The sequence below is a fragment of the Panicum hallii genome, chromosome 9 (genome assembly GCF_002211085.1).
Source record: "Panicum hallii strain FIL2 chromosome 9, PHallii_v3.1, whole genome shotgun sequence".
NCBI classification, from domain to species: domain Eukaryota; kingdom Viridiplantae; phylum Streptophyta; class Magnoliopsida; order Poales; family Poaceae; genus Panicum; species Panicum hallii.
The window spans coordinates 5,254,900-5,276,197 of record NC_038050.1 but is presented as its reverse complement, the minus strand read 5'-3'; the positions used below and the strand labels follow the sequence as shown (position 1 = coordinate 5,276,197).

The 21,298-nt window shown below is 51.2% G+C and overlaps 2 protein-coding genes and 1 pseudogene across 2 annotated transcripts; all 3 read left to right on the top strand.

The window, feature by feature from the left end:
- Nucleotides 1-11,190: 11,190 nt before the first annotated feature.
- Nucleotides 11,191-15,651, top strand: LOC112877065 (annotated as a pseudogene).
- Nucleotides 15,652-16,097: 446 nt separating this feature from the next.
- Nucleotides 16,098-18,038, top strand: LOC112877851 (probable histone H2A variant 3). Its single transcript, XM_025942226.1, has 3 exons — nt 16,098-16,246; nt 16,407-16,551; nt 17,470-18,038. The coding sequence occupies exons 2-3, from the start codon at nt 16,435-16,437 to the stop codon at nt 17,764-17,766; spliced, it is 414 nt and encodes a 137-aa protein (XP_025798011.1). The 5' UTR covers nt 16,098-16,246; nt 16,407-16,434; the 3' UTR covers nt 17,767-18,038.
- A 1,156-nt stretch (nt 18,039-19,194) lies between these two features.
- LOC112877850 (probable histone H2A variant 3) lies at nt 19,195-21,141 on the top strand. The gene is made up of 3 exons (XM_025942225.1): nt 19,195-19,346; nt 19,504-19,648; nt 20,605-21,141. The coding sequence occupies exons 2-3, from the start codon at nt 19,532-19,534 to the stop codon at nt 20,899-20,901; spliced, it is 414 nt and encodes a 137-aa protein (XP_025798010.1). The 5' UTR covers nt 19,195-19,346; nt 19,504-19,531; the 3' UTR covers nt 20,902-21,141.
- The last annotated feature ends 157 nt before the right edge of the window (nt 21,142-21,298 follow it).

The following is a 21,298-nucleotide window of genomic DNA, read 5'->3' as shown; positions in this document are numbered from 1 at the left end:
ATGTGTAGTATTTTTTTTCCTTTTGAAACAAGTGCATGTGTAGAGTCTCAATCGGATGCTGCGGCTCCAAAAGAAAAGAAATAGGATGTTCTATTTACTTATTTTATCCTTGACCTTTTCTCCTTGTTTCACAGTTCTTGCCCAAAACCATCATCTGCACGAACGGCAAGAAATCAATCCCTGGTTGGTGCTGAGAAAATATTGAACAGGTTTCTATGAAATTCAATATTCAGGCCCGTAGAGAGAGAGAGAGAGAGAGAGAGAGAGAATTGATAGTGCCACCAAACCATGCAACATTTAATCTTCCTTATAACATCGATGTTGCAACAGACAGTCAAAGTGAATTTTTATGTATTTATGTCTGCTGGTGAAAATTATTCAATTTGCACACCAGCAGAGTCAAATGTACACAAATCCATGTAAAAGAGCGAGTGAAAAAGAATGGAATAACTAAGGATGTGTTTGGTTGGAGAGTGAATTGGAATGAACCGTTCCGCTCCTTTTTTTTGGGCGTTTGGTTGCAATCGAGAAAGAACGGGCTCCGGGAGCCGAAAGATACGAATATTCCGCTGATATGCGGAACCATCCCGCTCCCCAAATCCGACCAGACGCGAGCTCTCCTTTTCTTCTCTCCCGCGCGCGTGAGATAGGGGCACCGCTCCCTCTCTTCTCCCCGCGTGGCCACCGCGCGCCGCCCCCCGCACGCCGGCCCCCCGAGCGCCGCCCCCCACCCGCCGGCCCCCCGCGCGGCCTGCTCCCTGCAGCGCCAGCCCCCGCGCGGCCTGCCCCCCGCGCTGGCGCTGGACGCCCGCAGCAGCGCGGCGATGTCGGCCGCGCTCGACGGGTAGAACACGGCCGCCGGGCGCGCGGCGTCCACGGACGACACGTTGGTGCCGAAGTCGGTGGGCCGGCGGCAGCCTGGAGCCCCCCCCTCCCCCCCCTCCCCCCCCCCCCCCCCGCGTGGCTTCTTGATCTGCTTGGTTTCAGTGATTTTGGCAGTTCGCAGGAGAAATTTGGGCTCATGTATGCGTTGCATGTGTCCTTGAACAATGCACTTAGGATTAATTTTACATATTATATCATGTTGAAACTCAGTTATATATGGTGCATTTTAACTGAAATATATAGTGGTAAGCTCACCCTAACAAAGGAGGAGGTAACCATACTCACCTGGTTGTTCAACCAAACACACAATGAAACGGTTCTAATCTAGCGCACTCTCCAACCAAACAAAAAATAGAGCGGCTCCGTTCTTCTTGCCAAACGTAGAACGGAACGGCTCCATTCTCAAAAATTGGAATGGAGCCATTCCATTCAAGTTAGCTCCCCAACCAAACGCACCCCACTCAAGCAGTGAAAAGTCAAAGGTGCATTCGATTTCCATTATCACATTGTTATCTATTTCATATAAACATATTTTTCGCAAGGATTTTGTTTCAGCTGATAAATATGATGCCTTCCCCATCTCCCTAAAGCAGATGCTCCTAGAAGTCCATAAAATAGATACAAACATGAAATAAACCCAAAAGCACTCTGGCGAACACGTAGCTAACGCATGGTTTATGAGCAGCATATAATCAGGGAGGGGTTCCCTGAAAGCGGGGGAGGGAACAGAGGGGCATGCACGGCTGGCAGGACGCATCCCGAAGACGATCCCGGGGCCAGCTCGGACAAGTGAACGGAGCCCATATGCAGGCCGGGCCACCCTGCAGACCAGGCGCCGACACGTGTCGCAGGATGAGCTGGACCGCGCCGATTTTGCCGGTGCCCGATGCGTGATGCGCAGCCTGACGTCACCGCCCCTCCAACTCCTCCTTTCCCCTGTAGTATAAACCGGATGATTTTCACCGCCGAGCCCACGGGCTTCAGTTGGTGGGCCATGCCGGCTTGTGGGGCCCCGATGATGCCGATCTCCCCACCTGTCAGGTCCCACCGCGCAGCAGGATCTACCTCGTTCCTTTCTCTCTGTCAGAATCCGCTTCGGTGACGATTGTGCCGGAATTTCGAAACAGGGAACTCGGTAGAGATTTACCGGACTTTTTTGTACTGCTTGGGTGCAAGCTGGTGAAAAGGTTTCACTGTCCTGATTAGTCGCCTCTCATGGATGAGCCTTCAGATTTTACCACCCCAATCACCGAACTTGCCGGATTTCTCCGGCTGTCTGCCATCCACTTTTCAGATGTGCGATTCCCATACCGTCAACACGGCCGTTACGACTTGACACCATCTTGGAAACCTCTTTGTCTTTGAGCACCATCATTGCTGCCGTCAAAATTGCGCGATCCATCCTTATCCCTGGTGCACTTGCTCAGCATTACCGTAACCGTCGGTGTCACTGCAAAAACGCTGGTTACACGACCAGGAACCTGATGATAACGTCGACAGGGACAGACAAAAGCCGCTGCTGTCTCCACTTCACTGCAAAAGAAAAAATTCTGGTAAGGCAAAAAGATGAAGCAACCCAGCCGGCACAGACGGGTTTGCCAAAAGGAAATGCCTGTCTGAACGGAGACGGCGACAGCTGGAGGGTGAAACAAGAACAGTTGCTTGCTTTCACGGCCAGCGCGAGAGAGAGAGGGGGGGGGGAGGGGAGGAGGACGGAGTAGTTGGATTTCCAGGCCTCCAGGGCGGCGGGGCCCACATGCCGGGAGGGGTGGGGGCAGGTCAACTCAGGTGTCGGCCCCACGCCGGCGCGCATGTGGGCGCGGGACGGATTCCCCAGCGCCACGCGACCATATTCCGGAATGATTATTGTTTACAGTTTAGTCGAATAATTATTAATCGAATGAGGATTAGCACAATGGAACGGCCGGGCTAGCGGTATTTCTTGGCCCCCAATCATTCTCCAGCCCACCATGCCCTGCTAACGAAAGGCTTTAAAAAAAGTTACAACCCGCTAGGCAGGGGAGAAAAAAGAAAGGAAAACGCACTGTACGTACTGACACAGCAGCCCGGGCAGAATGGTTGGTTACTCAAAGAGGCAAGCATGCAGCAGCGCTTGGATCCAACGTCAGGAAATTCTTGGCTGGATTTAGGAACGGGTTTCTTTCAGATATACCAAAAAAAACTCAAATTTCGTGGACAGGTCGGAACGCAGATCTTGCCAAAAAAACTTGAAAATTGTGTTTGCCATCCTAAAATGATCACCCTGTTCCAGACGGCGATGGACATGGCCAGTTGGTCACCAAAAAAAAATTAAAATGGCAGTGCTTGGTTAAACCAAGTGCTTGTACAGGAGCAGCCGGCTAGCGACATCGATCGCAAATCCACGAGAATTCCTGGCCGAAATGGTGGTGCCCCCCGGGAAAGCCTCGACACCGGCTAGCATAATAATAGCGGCCATGATCACACACACAAACACACAGAGTAAAGCGACCGAAGAAAACGCCGGCCGGCGAGTATATTATTGGCGGCGATCGCCCGGCCGCGCGGCATCGGCTCGTACGAGAACGCCCGGTGCGCTCGGGTGCGGGTGGGGTATAGAAAGATAGCGGAAGGGGAGGGGGGCAGCGCCGGCATGTGGGTGGGTGTAGTGGGTGTCGCCGGCGCGTTGAAACCCAGGGCCATGTGCCCCGGGCCGCTGCGCCCCACCGCCCCGGAACCCTCCCCAGCTTCCGTGCCCGCGCCTCCGTGCGCGTGCCGGGCCGGTCGATCCATGCCCGGCGCCGTGCGAGTCCGCGACGCGAGCGCGGCGGCGCGCAGGCCTAGAGCCTAGCGCTAGGTAGCTGCGTGTACACTCGCTTGAACGGATCCCGATGCGCGTAGTTTTCTTCTTCTTTTTCTTCGGGGATCTTGTGCCATCATGCCATCACCTCGATCATCGTTGACCATATACGCTGCTGGTGATTAGTGGATGATTTGTTTTAGTTTATAAAGTACTAGTAGGAGTACCTTTTAACCGTTCGAGTTGGTACTTTTGGTCGTGATCATGAGTTGCATGATGACCTGAACCTGATTGGCTGAGGTACGAGTGCAACATAGCAACAGAAGAGCAACGAACCAGTGGTACTACTGCGTATAGCAACAAGCCAACAAGCAGAGTACTTGCAGGGACCGACCACGTAAGCGCGAAGCGTCTGTTGTTCGGGACGAGACGGCCGGCCGTCGTCCGGCCGGGCCAGCGATCGATCAGTTTGGGGGCACCTCCTCCTAGTAGCCAATTCAATCATGGGCGTGCATGATTGGCACCATCATCTTCCCCCTCCGGCCTCTTCATTGCAAGACGCAACGGCGTGGTTGGGATTAGAGACACACGCAAATACCCCACTAATCTACTTGCATGCATGACCCTCGAGCGATCGATCTAGCCCTAGACAAGTGGACAATGCTCGCATCTACCTGAGTGGCCTAGAAATACGCTCCAGCCTCCGTCCATTGCATGTGCCCGCGCGATTCCTGCCCTGCCTAGCCACCGCACGGTACACGCACACTGATAGATGACGGATCACAGGACCAGCACGATCCAAGAAAATGTCATGGGAAGCCTGCACGCCGGCCGCCCGCGCCAGCAAGCTTCTCGTACCGGCGCAGCGGCACGCCAGCTCGGCATGCAGCTCATTCTTCCACTCTCCTCCTCTTGGCAACGGCAGGCGCGCGCTGGGAAACGTGTCCCCGTTTCAGATTGGAAAAAACGGCGTGGTTCTACACCACCGCGGCTGACCCGGGCAAGCTGCGCGCTGCAGGGTGTCCTGTCCGCGCGCCGCGGCGCAGGGGCGTCAGGGGGGCACGCCCCGGTGTCGCGGGCGGGCAGGAGGTCGAGGGAACCCATGCGCGGCAGGCGACGGGCGCGGCGGTACCGCCCTGTTGGATTTCTTCTTCCGCGAAGGAATGTGGATCGTACGACTCCAGCGTAGTGGAGGAGCAGCAGTTTTTCTTTTTGATTCTGTCTATGAGTCTCTCTCTCTCATTCTCTCTTGGTTGACTTCAAGCCTCCTGTTTAGAAAACCCCTTGTGTACGGTGGCGGCGTCCGCGCGCCAACAGTTCGCTCTCGCCGGGTTTTTTCTACATCGTACAGTGGCGCTGCTGGTTACGGTTCAGACGACAGTGTTTAAAAGAAAAGGAAAAACCCAATCGATACCGTTCCGTTGACATCCCGATCGCGGTGTACAGTGTACTAACTGGGCGGTTCTGAACCTCATGTGCCTGAATTTTAGGAGCTCTTCAGTCCAAACAGGACCCCCAACCGATTGGGAATTTGGAACCCCCACTAGAACGACACGAGCTAGCTACCGCCAGGATACGGAGCGACCACTGATCGACGCGACGAAAGCAGAGCAAAAGGGGGCACGGCGTGAGCAAGTGGAGATGTGGAGTGTGGAGCGAGCATGGCCGACCTGCCGTGCCTGCCTGCCTGCCAATAGCGCAGCCCAGAGCACGCGGCCGCACTCGCGCCGGCGCGCGCACCTCGCCAAGCGACGCCACATCGCGCGCGCACTCCTCTGCGCCAGCGTCCAGCGACGACCGCGAGGCGCGCGTGGCGTCGCGATCGCTATCCCTAGATCCCGAGACCGGCGCGTACGGCGCGCCACCGATCGGCATGACGCGCCCGCACCGCCGTCGCGACGAGAGATCTCCTGTCGCCGTCGACGCCCACTCGCTGCCGGCCCGGCCGCCGATCGATCGAGCGTGCGTATAGCTTTCCGCCATCACTGCGTCGCGCCATAGGCAAAGCGCCACTTCGGTGATGATCCGGCTACAGTGATCCCGGATCTTACACAAAAGCAGAATCCAACCAACTGGCCAACTTTTGAAGAAAAAACTGGCCAGCGATTGGAATGTGTACGCTTTGTGGTTTGGAAGAGACAAGTAATCATATCATGTTATGATTTGTTTATGGTGCAAAGCAGAGACCAAGGTTGATCATGCGAAGGTTTTCTCGTGGTGTAATATGTCCATCTATATTCAACTTCCCGACTCAAGAACACAAGTAATCATATCATGTTATGCTTAGAGATGTCCCCTGTCGAGATTTGTTTATGGTGCAAAGCAAAGATCAAGGTCGATCATGCGACGGTTTTCTCGTGATGTAATATGTCCATCTATATTCAACTTCTCGACTCAACTCCGGCGGGTTGGATTGGGGCATCAACACGCGTCAAACTCAACTCAACTCAAATAACTCAAGCTGTTCAGCTTGGGACGTCGACACAAGCTACACCACTTGTCTCCACGAGACAACTTAGCCCAGTCAGATTGGGATATCGACACGGACGAGACCACTCTGCTGGGCAACACGGGCAGAAACGAAAGCCTAGCCGCCGCGGCTAACAACCTTCTCCAACACATGAAGTCGCCGTCGGGTACGACCCCGCGCCGATAGGGAAACGAGAGAAACAGACCGCACCTCACCCGAAGAAGGCCACCGCCATACGGGACCCACCGCCGTAGTGTCGCTGCCACACCACACACCATCCGACAGGGTGAAAACACCGGATCCGGACCACACACAGGTTGCCTCGCAGTCGCCACCGCGATAACTCAATGCGCGGGGTCTCGCCACACACACCGTTGGACTCTACCTCGCTCGTCGCCTCGCCGAAAACACCACTCGCGGGGGCCTTGCCACGCCCGCCTTAGTACTCTGAGTCGCAAGTTCGTTTACTAGGTCGCCGTCAAGAAGACAAATAGTGTCGCTCTGTTTCCAAGAACCCCATCAAAACAGCCGAGCCGCGCCCCCGGATGACAGCATCTCGTTGCACTCGTCGAGTGGCTTTTTTTCTTTTTCCTAGTTATGGCCTTCTGGGGTTATAATCTTGTATTTTTTTCTGCTATATCAATAAAAACGTACTCGTCGAGTGTTGTTCGTTAAAAAAACTTCCCAACTCAAGATAGGTGCAGCTATTTTTCTGATTTGTGTCTCGTAATTTTTAGGGCAATTCATGCTCAGAAGTTAAAATCTTTGACGCACATGGTAGTTGAGGATCAAAGGACATATAATAACCCACTTATATGGTTCCGTTTGTTTCCGATTATAATCAATTTATTGGTGAAAATAAACGATAATTCCACCGAATGCTCTATTTATTTTTGCTTACTTTCGCTTATGTGGTAAGCTGCTTCAGAGGTTTGAACTATGAGAATTGAAAAGCGATAAGCGAGAAAATCTTCGCTTAGATTATTATCTAAGCGTGGCTGAGAGAAGCGGAAACAAACAGGGCCTATGCCATTTCATTTTGTCTAGACTGGTATTAGTGCCCAAGCTATATATGCGCATTTAATCCGTGTAGTCTTAGTCAACAAAGAAATTTGATGGGAATTTTTGTGAAGAATGAAAAGTAGGAAATAAAGAGATGGAAGATAGCAGACAATATGAAGGAAGATTTTCAATCCATATTGGTATTCCACGGAATACGTGCAGTAATTTCTTAACCCTACCAATCTACTAAAAGATGGTGTCGACACGAGAGGGAAGGTTTTTACCTTGAATTTCGGTATCAACCGAAGATAAAACGGCATGATTTACATCTCTATATCTATCTCTACTATTTCTAAAGTAAACAATAATTTCTTGGTCCGTCAATCGGAATACTAATTAGAATCCGAATAAATTAATCGGAATTCTAATAGGAGTCCGGACAAATTAATCGGAATCTCAATTAGAACCCGAACAATCAATAATTCACGCGGTCGCGTCATGGTCTGTATATGGAGTAAAAGAGTATAACGTTGGTAGTCTTATATACATTCGGATAAAATTTATATTATCCATAGCAATGCAAGGGCGTTGTGCTAGTAATAAAGAAAATGCCACCCAAAGAAGACACCAACAAGCACAAAACAAATTGATCCTCTGCATATTTTCTTCTTTTTTTTAGAAAAAAACTGAACTTGCAAAAGCTGCACTCCCGTCATACTTAGCAACCACTAGGTGCAAATCAAGTAAGATCCGGGGTCCTGTGCAGCTTCTGTATGCGCTTGCCTGCCACTCTACGGCCCTGAATGGCTGAATCCAACCACAGGCTCGGCGAGAACCACACATGCTGGCATGGCCAGGGACTGAACCTGCAGAGGGGGACCGCGCGCCGGCGGCGACTCGGGAGACCGGACCGCGGTACGTGCAGGTGCACCTTTCCCAACCAGCACGGGCACATGAACAACCCCCCGGAGCGCAGCGCGACCCTACCGTGCACCCCGCCCGCCCGCTCTCCCATCCTGGCAGCACCGAGCGTGCAACGCAGCGCAAGCGGCAGCGGGCCGCGTCGCGTCGCGCCACCACGCTCCGGACCCGCGCGCGTATGGGCGGGGCCCGATCGGAGCGCTCCGCCACGCCGCGCGTGCATGCGCCGACGAAACGAGCGGATCGAACTTGGATTCGGCCCCGGCGCGCGCGCCTGGATCGGTGGTGGCTCGGACGAAAGCGTCGCGGCCGGCGGCGGCGGCGGCGACGACGACGTACGGGCGAGGCCGACCGCCGACGCGCGAGGGCACGTGAAGCGGCGCCCACGCGGGCCGGCCGGCCGGCCGGCCGGCGGGCGCGAGAGGGGACACGCCCACGTGCGCCCATCAACGGACCATGACTAGACTACTCCCCGGGCATGGGCGACTGCCACTTCCCCGGACGGCCAGTGCAGTGCGGCCATCTCCAGCCGTGGACCACAACCATGGCAGTCAGCCGGGGTGGCGGAAGAGCCAGTGCGCCCGGGGCCCAGCGGCGTCGAAGCTGCCCTCGGCCGGCCCAACCTGCCTGGCTTTCCGCTTTCGTCCCGCCGCGGTGCGGCATCGCCTGACCTGACCTGAGACCCGGGACCTGCAGCGGCTCACATGGTACGGCGGCAACGGTAACCGAACACTGGCGTCCGCCGTGATCTACCTAGTCGGCAGGCCTGGCGGCTCGCCCTCGACCCGACGGTTTGCGGGGGCGGCGCTGACGTGTGATGGCGTCAGGCGCCCGCGCGCGCGGGGCCGGGTGCTGACTGGTCCGAGCCCGTGCACGGGCAGTTCCCGCATGCATTCCGTTGAGGATCAGACCTGGCGCAGTTGAAGCTGTTCCCTCGCTCCAGAGTTCAGAGCAGTCAGCAGTGCTCTCTCGATCCGATAGGATCCACCACTTCCCTCTGCATAGAGGCGTTTCGGGCTGGTCCACACGGGCCACGCCATACTAGCATAAGCTAAAGCCACGGTGCGGTGGTTCGGCGGATTTGCTACTGGCACTTCAGTTCAGAATGAGAATCTGCGCGAGAAAAAAGTACTGTGGTGCGTGCAAAGGCATGTGCGTCATACCGGTGTACCGAACGGATACGCCTGCCTCGGCTCGGCGCCGTATCACCGAAAGTCACTGGGATCCCGTGTCCGACGATACGGTTCCGATCCTTGAACGTTATGCGTCGCCCACTTGCACGTAGACATGCGTCCTTGGCAAAGACACTGTGGCAGTGGATCCTCCTACCTCTCTCTCTAGATCTTGACAAACACCGGCATCGCCCCGATCATGGTGTGTCTGGACATAATCCTTTATGTGCTACCACTCCGTATCAATCTTTGAGGAGTATACTACAAACTGCTCAATGCATTCGCCCCCATCCTCTTCTTTTGTTTTTGGGTTCGCATCAACGTGACGCATCGAGGACCAGGATCATCACCAGATCGATCGCTCCACAGGAACAACTCCACCAGGACGGTGCTCCCCTGCCGAGACCATGACTCAGCCCTGCACGCCTGCAGGCTGCAGGACAGCAGGGGCAGCTTCTGGAACGAGCTGGCTGGCTCGAATTGAACTGACCTGTTCTCGATCCAATCTCCGCACGTAGAATCACGGCGACCAGTTGATGGGGCGGCCACGGCCAGGAGTCTCGGGGGAGACGGGAACCGAGAGCGACCGGTGAGGAGCACGCGCGCCACCCCCACTACACCCCTGTCGCCCAACCTACGCGCGCGGGCCGCGGGGGGAGGATGCGGATCTGTCTCCGCGGCCGCTCACTGTTGCCGATCTGCCACGCAACGCCCCACGCCCCGGCGAGCTCGAGCGGCCGCCGGTCCAGGCACGAGCCGGAGATCTTTCTCTCTCCCGGCACATGCCGGCGGGATCGCGTGTGGGTGGCGGCGGCAGATACAAGCGTGGAGGGGTGGCGGTTGGTTCGACGGGAAGGAGACGGGGGTCGATTCGCAGCTTGTACGCTGCCGGGGGCTGATTCCGCGCGGGCGACGGCGAACGGGGCGTTTCCCCTGCTGCTGTTCTTATTCATCTCTTTCCTTCTTCTGGGAGACGCGTCGAAAAATTTCAAAATTTCTGGCCCAAGAATTCACTTTCTTTTTGAGAGAAGGCCCAGAATTTACTTGGTCTGGCCTAGGATGTACTTGGGTTTCCACTGGATCAAGGAAAGTGTCTGGGCCTACAAACTCGGGCCCTTTAAGGGCTCCATGAGTTGGCTGGGCCCATGTCAAGTTGGGCAGCCTGCCCACCACACTCGACGTCACCTCCTCGTCGTCAACGCGAATTGTTTTGATTCAGGATATTTCTCCTCTTTTTCTCGATTTCGCGAATTTCTTTTTCGTATTTCTTTTTCTTTTTCGTTTTACAGGTCACCTGATCTGCCCGTTTTGCCTCTCTACCCAACCGATTAGAATCCACTGGATCGAATCGATCCAGCCGGACCTTCTCCTCTCCTCTGCCTCATCGGCCTCTCTCTTGTCTCGATCGCAAGGGGGCGCAAGGGGGCGGAACTGGAGCTCCGCCGCCTACCGCCACCGGCCCATGCATATAACGATTAGTTTATCATAAATATTTTATGGACCATAAAAACTTTAGCTATAAATTAATTACAGAAAAAATATATATCTAAAAATAAAATAAAATATTTTTACTAAATTATATCATATCATATTCACTGCATACATCTAATCGTGTGAAGTTAAAATTTTTGAATTTTCTAGTTTGTTATTATTTTTTGATTTACTATAATTTTTTAAAGATTCAGTCTAAATAAATATAAAAGTAAAAGAGAAAAATCACTAAAATAAATCAGTTAGAAAAATCATGTATCCGGTATCACAAGTCAAGAAATTTAAACGTATAAACGGACGGTTTCGTAGTCTAAAGATGAAATGCGGATTCTAAACTCAGGGGCTAAAAAGGACTTTTCCTTACGTGAATGTCCAGAATTTACTTGGTCTGGCCTAGGAAGTACTTGGGCTTCCACTGGATAAACGAAAGTACTCGGTCCCTTCAAGGGCTTCGTGAGTTGGCTGGGCCCATGACAAGTTGGGCGGCCTGCCCACCACACTCGGCGCCTCCTCGTCGTCACAGCCGACCATCGCCGGCTCCGCCGCCAAGCCACTCGGCCGGCCGCGGCGGCGCCGGCGGCCGGACAACGGTTTGTCCGCAACTAGCGGATTCTCCCGGTAGCCTGATACCGCGCCGAGATTCGAACCCCCTGGCGCCTCCCTCCCGAGGGCAGGCCCGACTGCTCGCGATGGCCGCCGCGGGGCGCGCGTGGGACCCGACCGTCTCGCTGCGGCTGGGCCACCCGGCGCTGGTCCTCCTGGAGCGCGCTGCCGCGGGGCGGCGCCGTTCCGGGCCATCCTCGTCCACCTGCTCCGCCTCGGCCTCGCCTTCGAGACGTTCCCCATGAGCGGCTGCTCCACTTCGCCACCGCCGTCTCCTCCCCGCGCCTCGCGCGCGAGGCCGAGCTCCTCTTCCGCCACTTCACGCCCCGCCCCAACCTCTACATCTACAACCTCATGCTCTCCGCGGCGGCGGCGGAGGCACGCGACTCCTCCTCCTCGGCGCGCCGGGCGGCGGCTCTCTACCGGTCCATGCTCGCGTCGTCTGTCCACCCCGACGAGCGGACATTCCTCGCGCTGCTGAGGTCGGTGGAGCGCCTGCCAGCGGGGAGGCAGGTGCACGCCCATGTCGTTACGAGTGGCTTGCACTCGCATGCGTACGTGCGGAACTCGCTGATCAAGATGTACCTCGACTCCGGCGATGTGGAGACGGTCGAGCTGATGTTCTGTTCAACGCCAGTGTCGGACGCGGCGTCCTGCAACATCATGCTGTCTGGGTATGTGAATCAAGGGTGCACCGGGAAGGCTCTGCTGTTTTTCCGTGATACGGTGTCGAGGGGGATTGCTGTGGATCAGTATACAGCTGTTGCTCTGCTCACTTGCTGCGGGCGCCTTAAGAATGCACTTCTCGGGAGGTCTGTTCATGGCGTTGTCATGCGGAGGATCCATCCAGGAGATTGGGGATTGATTCTAATGAATGCTCTTTTGGATATGTATGCAAAATGTGGGGAAATGGATGCAGCTATGAGTCTTTGGTGAAGCTGACGAGAATGAATGAATGATGTCATTTCGTGGAATACAATGGTTGCAGGATTCGTGAATGCTGGCAAGTTGGACCTTGCCTGCAAATATTTCTTTGAGGTGCCTTCCAGAGATCTAATATCCTGGAAAGCACTTCTCGCTGGATTCGCGAGACTCGAAGATTTCAGTGCAATGATTGAACTATTTAATGATATGCTTGCCAGTCGAGTAAATCCTGATAAAGTGACTGCTGTTACCTTGATCTCTGCAGCCACAGGTAATGGATCATTGAATCATGGAAGGAGTATCCACGGTTGGGTGGTGAAAGGATTTGGGCTCCAGGATGCATTCTTGGCATCTGCTCTTGTAGACATGTATTGCAAATGTGGAAATGTGAGGGGAGCTTATTCTGTGTTTGAGAAGGCTTTGGACAAAGATGTTACCTTGTGGACAGCTATGATCTCTGGCCTTGCATTCAACGGCCATGGAACTGAAGCATTGGATCTATATTGGAAGATGCAAGCTGAGTTTGTAGCGCCTAATGGTGTCACATTTCTTGCTGTTCTCAGTGCATGCAATCATGCTGGCCTGCTGGATAAGGATGCAGGATTTTTGACGCTATGAAGCAAAGATACAGTATTGAACCAGGAATAGAACATTTTGGGTGTATAGTTGATCTTCTTGCACGATCAGGTAGGCTGACTGATGCTTTAGCTTTGGCTAGGAGGATGCCAATGAGGCCAAGTCGGGGTCAATATAGGGCTCCATTTTAAATGCAAGTTTGGCTTGTCAAAATGCTGAAGTTGCAGAGATTGCTTCAAAAGAACTTCTTCATCTTGATCCAGCAGAGGAAAGTGGATATGTCTTGCTTTCGAACTTTATGCGGCTGGAGGTCATTTGAACCACAGTGACAAAGTGAGGCAGAACATGGAAAGAAAAGGAGTGAGAAAATCAGCAGGTGCTAGTAATTTCGGATGTTGATGTTGTTGCTTCAGATGCAAGGTAAGAGTACCACTTATAATACATGTTTCAAAATGCAAGCAGCTTCTTTCTTCTAAGGAATGGATAACATATTGTACATTTCATGAAAAGTTACTGCTATTTCCACTTGGGGCATGAGGGTCAGAGTTTTTTTAGTTTACTGAATAATGTTTTGTTTTTCCTATTGACTAGTAGAACTGGAAATACGCCTTACAGAAAGTTTATGTTGAACTGAACCGTGTTTATTACCTTTTCTTTTACCCTGGAGTTGAAGTGGAAAATTTGGTGCAGTATGCTCTACATTTATTGAGAAGAAATCAGCTTCTGTTAGCTATACTGTTTAATGTAAGTTTCAAGTATACTAGGACACTGTTTACACTTTGGTCATCTCTGCTTGTCTGAATAAAGTGTGCCAACATGTTCATTTCGTACTGGGATTCAAAGGTTTTACCATTCAACAGCTACATGGCAGTGAACTCAATCATGCTCATAGTGTAATGCTAGTATTGTCGTTTAATAACTCTACTTTCAACTTTCCTTCTGAAATTTTGGAAGAAATTTCTACAATGTTTACTGACAGTACAAGTCTCAAATTATGTTATCTGCATGTTGTCTTGTGAAATGTCTGGGTCTTTAATGTTTTTAAGACTTCAAATCCTGACTTCGCTGTACTTGGACCAGAAGAGCAACTCTCTAGCCTTGTACATCCAGATGAATTCATAGCCCTTCCACTTGTAAGTGGTAGCAAAATTTGCAACTAAAGTGATGTGTGTCTGTGTTTTTTTTGTCTGTTGCAGTTTCATGGTGCGAACTTGAATTGATTGTTGACCTGATGTGACGATTATGACTAACCATGGAACCAAGCCATTCCGGCAATCCAGTGATCTGGCAACTACAATCACATTTTATAATCTAACTGATTGAAGGTAGTGATTCTTTGCCCCATCGTTTTCCAGTGAAAAAACACTGGCATTAATTCTGTGCACATGGTATACTTAAGATTACACCAACCCATCATACTACAATGTTTTCCTGATATATTTAGCTGAACTTAAGGATGATGGTAACCTATCTTCCAGACTATAATTCAACTGGGCATTTCAGTGGCAATGCTGTGCCTGGACTCCTATACCAATCTGGAAATTAGAAATGAGAAACTATAATACCATGGGAAGTTGTGGGCTGTTGAATAGTATCCTTAACATGCCCGCACACAAAGAAGTGCTCATTGAAACTTATTCAGACACTGTGTTGTCCTTATTAAAAGTCAAAGTTCATGTTTATCCGTTCACTATCCACAAACTTTCATATATGACAAATGCTGGCACTGGCCATGGACATCTCTCTTCTCCACTAACTTTGCCGGTGCTGGGATGCACATTAGGATATCAGCCTCATTAGCAGAGTAGCGTAGTAGTATTTTTGTGCATCATATGATTTCTCATAAAAAAGAGCATGGTAATCGTGTTTGAATGGCTTTAAGTTGAAGCACGTTGTTGCAGTGAATACCTGATGTACTGTAATCCTTCTCAATTATCGCAGGTGAATATGCTGTTGTCAGCATTGGCCACACGTTCACACATGGTGCCATTTTTGGGAAGTGACACAATTATCCAGTAATCTTTGGGAAGTGACACAATTGAGTACAGATGCCCTTAATAATGCACCAGAAAAGGGCAGGTCAAGTCTTTTTTTGGAAGTACACGAAACATGCCAAATTCTGGATTGGAGAAGTGGTGAGATATGAAATTGCTTTGCAGTTGTTACAGTGGCAGATTCAGGGAGGTGACCCTCTAGTGCTCTAGAAAGCTAGAAGTTAAAATTCCCAGCTGCCCATTTTATGAACAGTAATACCTCATGTCACTTGATGAAGGCAAGAGAGAAAGGAGTTTGCTAAGCCCTGAGCTTGCTGCAGGACTGTCAGTGGCACTGGTTGTAACTTACAAGCAGATAAGTGGTCAGCCTTGTCGATCCGATTCAGAGGCAAGTAGGCAGGATATCAAACATACAAGCAGATAAGTGGTCAGCTAAGTTATTGACAATGTCTGGTTGATCCAACCTCCGGGGAAAGTTCATGATGTGATGCTTACTGATTTTCTGCATTCCTCTGGAGAAAAGGTAACAATGTGTGGATAGTTCAATCCATTTCTGACCTCAATTCTATAGAAAACTGAAGCTATTAGAAACTAGAAAGAATACGGATTGATAAAACAGAGTTGCTCCAAAACTATTATTGCTATAGGGAACTGTTGATTTGGAGAGCACCCGAAAATTTATCCTTTTGCACATCTGATGTTCAGAACGGCCTGGTTGAGTGTCGGGATATGCATAGTGATGTAGTAGTAGCCACATAAAATTTCATTTGATTTCACATTTGCTATGTTGCCATACGTTGGATACAGAAGTAAAGGCCAAACTTATTTCAAATCTGTCATATTTCAATCTTATTTGCATCAAACAAGATGTGCCAATATTTTTCCTTTTCAGTTAGTACTACAGGTCTTTCTTCGGTCCTTGTTCACCACTGCATCTGCATCCGCTGCTGGTTAACTACCCCTGAGGGGCAGTTTGGTAACTGCCCAAAAACACCCAGGAAATCCCCGCCTACAGCTCCATCTTCCCGCGAGGCCCTCGCGAAATCCTCCTGGTTCCCGCCCTTCCAGCAGCTGGCCCGCGGGCAGTTACGGCACTTGGGCGGCATTTCGAAATTTTCATCGCAGGAGTAACCACGCGAGTCCCCAGCCGTCCTCAAGAGTCAAGAAGCCACCCGCCCACGATCTGAGTTTCTCGAACTTTACAAATAACGCCTTGTTCTTTTCTCAAATCGCACATGTAGCTACGATTCCGAACCGAACCGCACAAAACAAGCCTAGCTGAAAATATCTGCGTATCTCGAGGGGCTAGCTACAATGTTTTTCTATAAGAACCCCACACACCAAGCTCCACGCGGAGCCGGGGAAAAAAAAATCTCGCTTTCGTTTCGCGTAGCGCGAGGAGTCGGAGGGAAGCGAAAACTCGCGAAAGGTAAGGGCCTTCCGCGGCGCTCGACCCCCCGTCTTATCCGAACCCGCCCCCCTCGATTCGCCGCTCGATTTCCCGAATCGGCGGCGAGATCCGCCCGATTCGCGACCCGATCCGCGCTGATCGGCCCCCGCGCCGTCCGATTTGGTCCTGTTCGCTGCAGGGTCACAGTTTCCCTCGGAGCGGAGGAGATGGCCGGGAAGGGAGGCAAGGGGCTGCTCGCGGCGAAGACGACGGCGGCCAAGTCGGCGGAGAAGGACAAGGGGAAGAAGGCCCCCGTCTCCCGCTCCTCCCGCGCCGGCCTGCAGGTGACTCGCGGCCTTCCCTGTTCCTTGCGTGCTCCGCTTTCCGCTCGCTTGCTTCGTCGCGCCGTCCCACGCGTGCTAGGGCGCGCCTAGATTTGAACTGCCGCGTTAGCGCGCGCGGCTGTAGCTCGCACGTTTATTCAAACTGCTGCTAGGGCGCGCGTGTAGATTTGTGTGTCTCGCCCGGGTTTAGGTCTGAGGCTTCGTACGGTTAGCAGAGGTGCTGTCTTCCTCTTAGATTCGCGCGTGGGGGTTGGTTGAGCTGTGGCTTTGGGAAGGTTGCGCGCGTTAATCTTGCCAGGTTTTTAAAATCTTAGGGCTTCTGTTGTTCTGCCAAATTTTTGATCTGGATCCCTGGTTGCTCTGCCTGCCTGTGTCATGTAGACTGGCGGGCACATGATTGTGTCTGTTCAATTTAGGCGTTAGCACGTTAAGCAACTGTGAGTTCTACAGGTTCTGCTGTATGGCTTTGTGGCATATATTTGTGATGATGGCAAAGTGTAAGAGGTTGACATGAAGGGTAGGATTGATTATCTGGTTGTTTTTCTGTTGAGAAACTGCCATATCAAGCAGTCTTCCCTTCTCCGTAGATAAATAGGCAATGGTTGTCAAAAATGAAAATGAAATCATGTATCTGATACATGAACCTTCCCTTCATTTCTCCAAATTTCCATATCTTTAGTATATCTGTACATTGTTTTGGTGATTGATCCACCATGTGTATGTTTGTTCTGCTTGCTATTCACATGCTGCTACTGACCAACCATTTCTTTCGACTATGTAGCATTGGTGGTTAGGTGCACCAAATTGAGTTGTTTGATTGTTTGTGTTCAGCTTTGACATGGTTTGGTCAGAGGGGTTTGAACGTTGTTTGTTTCCATATGCAGAATTTGCTAATTTTTACAATTGATGCATTTCCAGTTCCCTGTTGGCCGTATCCACCGCCAACTTAAGCAGAGGACTCAGGCAAATGGTCGTGTTGGTGCCACTGCAGCTGTCTACTCTGCTGCCATCCTGGAGTACTTGACCGCCGAGGTTCTGGAGCTGGCTGGGAATGCTAGCAAGGATCTGAAGGTTAAGCGTATCACCCCTCGCCACCTTCAGCTGGCCATCCGTGGAGATGAGGAGCTTGACACCCTCATCAAGGGCACCATCGCAGGTGGAGGTGTCATCCCGCACATCCACAAGTCCTTGATCAACAAGTCATCCAAGGAGTGAGGGGCTTTTATAAAAAAAAAAGGAGTGATGGGCTAGAGATGATGTGCATCTTAGTTTAAACTGGACTTCTGTGTGCCCTTGTGTTGTAAGTCCTAGTCGTCAAGTAGTTTTTAGTGGAGCTGTCTGGTTGAATTGATCCTTCTGTGTATCGCTTTCCTGGTGCTGCTTCTGTTATTTGAACATCGTGTCTGTGTTGAGTCGTTAACTTCAGTGGTGCAAACCTGGATGCTTATTTAGTTATTTGCGACTGCCTGTTACTTCAGTTCATGTCATGGTTTGTTTTCTTTTCTCTCATTCTATTTGTTACAATTACATCTGAATTTGGGGTTGGGGGGGGGGGGGGGGGGGCGGGGGCGCTCAGATTTGGCAGTTGTCTGCCGTTCCTCCAGCTGCTTGTGAGATAGCAGCTACATTTTGTTTGTCATTTTGCAAATATTTCTCTGAATGCAAATTATAAGAGCTGTCGGGTTGTTTGAATGACACTTATGGCCCATTTGGATCCTAAAGGAATTGAAATCTACTTAATAAACTAGCCTATTTGGTTTATAATTTGATATCCCACCACTTTCTAAAATTTAGATATAGGTTTATTCTAAATTCTTAGGATGGGAGATGGAAATCGATTCTATACACTATCAAACTATGTTTCTACCGTAGCTTATAGCACGCTTTTTGTCTTACTTCTCTGTAGTAGAAATATAGTACATAATTATATTCGTCGTATGACCAATAATAATATATAAATATATTCTATATATAATCATATTATTTTAATAGATTTATATTTAAATTATAATTATTAGAATGGGATTTAATTCCAAGATTCCAAACCGAGCCTTACTCTTACTCTGTACCTTCATCCCGGGACAACTTCTCCATCACCGGCATCATAAAATTTCAGTTATGATTTCACATTTGCTATGTTCCGGTACAAGGGATACGGAAGTAAATGCCAAACTTATTTCAAATCTGCCCTACTTCAAACTTATTTGCATCAAAACAAGATGTGCCAATATTTTTTTTCTTTTTCAATTATTCGTACAGGTCACCATTGCATCTGGTGCAGGTCAACGACCCCTGAGGGGCAGTTTGGTAACTACCCAAACTCCCAAGGAAATGGAAATCCCCGCCTACAGGCTACAGCTCCATCTTCCGGAGAGGCCCTTGCGAAATCCTCCTGGTTCCCGCCCTTTCGCAGCTGGCCCGCGGGCAGTCACGGCACTCGGGCGGCGGCATTTCGAAATTTTCGTCGCAGGAGTAACCGCGCAAGTCCCCAGCCGTCCTCAAGAAACCACGCCGCCCCCCTCCCACCCCCCCACACCCACCCACCCACGACCTGAGCTTTTCGAATTTTACAGAAACACCCTGTTCTTTTCTCAAACCGCACACGTAGCTCCGGTTCCAAACCGAGCTGCACTAAACAGGAAGTACAACAATATCCGCGTACCTCAAGGGGCTAGTTACAATGTTACGTCCTTAAGACCCCCACGCACCCAAGCCCCACAAGGAGACGGAAAAAAAAATCTCGATTTCGTTTCGCGTGGCGTTAGGGGTCGGAGGGAAGCGAAAACTCGCGAAAGGTAAGGGCTCGCCCCGCGTCCGACCCGTCTTATCCGAACCCTTCCCCCTCGATTCGCCGCTCGATTTCCGGAATCGGCGGCGAGATCCGCCCGATCCGCCCCCCGATCCGCGCTGATTCGGCCCCGGCGCCGTCGTATTTGGTTCTGTTCGCTGCAGGGTATCAGTTTCCCTCGGAGCTGAGGAGATGGCCGGGAAGGGAGGCAAGGGGCTGCTCGCAGCGAAGACGACGGCGGCCAAGTCGGCGGAGAAGGACAAGGGGAAGAAGGCCCCCGTCTCCCGCTCCTCCCGCGCCGGCCTGCAGGTGACTCGCGGCCTCCCCGCTTCCTTGTGTGCTCTGCTTTCCGCTCGCTTGCTTCGGCGCGCCGCGGGTGCTAGGGCGCGCCTAGATTTGAACTGCCGCGTTAGCGCGCGCGGCTGTAGCTGGCGCGTTTAGATTTGAACTACTCCTAGGGCGCGCGCGTTTAGATTTGTGTGTTCTCGCCCGGGTCGCGCGGGTTAGGTCTGAGGTTTCGTACGGTGAGCAGAGGTGCTCTCTTCCTTGTTAGATTCTTCGCGTGGATCCGATGAGCTATGGGCTTTGTGAAGGTTGGGCGTGCTAGCTGTGCCTGAACTTTAAAATTTTAGGGCTTCTGTTGTTCGGCCAAATTTTAGATCTGGGGCAGAGGTTAGTCTGCCTGCCAGTGTCATGTAGGCTGATGGTTGCATGATTGTGTTCGTTCAATTTGGGCTTTAGCACGTTAAGCTACTGTGGGTTCTGACAGGTCCTGTTGTAGGGATTTGTGATATACATTTGTGATGATGGAAAGGTGTAAGAGAATGACATGAATTTGGATAGGCTAGAATTTTCGTTGATATGATGATGGATTGTCTGGTTATTTTTCTGATGGGTACCTTCCCTACGAAGCTGTGTGCCATCGCCGCCCACCTCCCACCCCCCACTCAACTTCTCCGCAAATATTTACTGTCCCTCCATTTCTCCAAATTTCCATGTCCACGCTATATTTACTTTGTTTTGGTGATTGATCCACCATATGTATGTATGTTTGTTCTGTTTGTTATTCACGTGCTGTTACTGAACAGACATTTCTCGTTGAATATCTAGCATTGGTGGTTGGTGTATCGATTTGAGTTGTTTGATTTTTTGTGTTCAGCTTTGGCATGATTTATTTAGGCAGTTGTTGTCTTTATATGCGGAGTTTATTGTCTCTACAGTTGTGGTAATAGTTTGCTAAAGTTTATGATTGATGTCATTTTCAGTTCCCTGTTGGCCGTATCCACCGCCAACTTAAGCAGAGGACTCAGGCAAATGGTCGTGTTGGTGCTACTGCAGCCGTATACTCCGCTGCCATCCTGGAGTACTTGACCGCTGAGGTTTTGGAGCTGGCTGGGAATGCTAGCAAGGATCTGAAGGTCAAGCGTATCACCCCTCGCCACCTTCAGCTGGCCATCCGTGGAGATGAGGAGCTCGACACCCTCATCAAGGGCACCATCGCAGGTGGAGGTGTCATCCCGCACATCCACAAGTCCTTGATCAACAAGTCCTCCAAGGAGTGAGGGGCTAGAGATGATGTGCATCTTAGTTTAAACTGCACTTCTGTGTGCCCTTGTGTTGTAAGTCCTGGTCGTTGAGTAGTTTTTAGTGGAGCTGTCTGGTTGAAGTGATCCTTCTGTGTAACACTTTCCTGGTGCTGCTGCTGTTATTGGAACGTTGTCTGTGTTGAGTTGTTAACTTCAGGGGTGCAAACCTGGATGCTTATTTAGTTATTTGTGACTGCCTGTTATTTCACTTGTTCATGCCATGGTTCGTTTTTTTTCTATTTTGTTACACTTAGATCTGAATGCGGCTGTGGGGGGCTCAGATTTGGTGCCTGATTGATGTTTGGGTGCCTGCTGAGTTGGTGGCTGTCTGCCGTTCTTCCAGCTGCTTGTGAGATTGCAGTTCCGTTTTGTT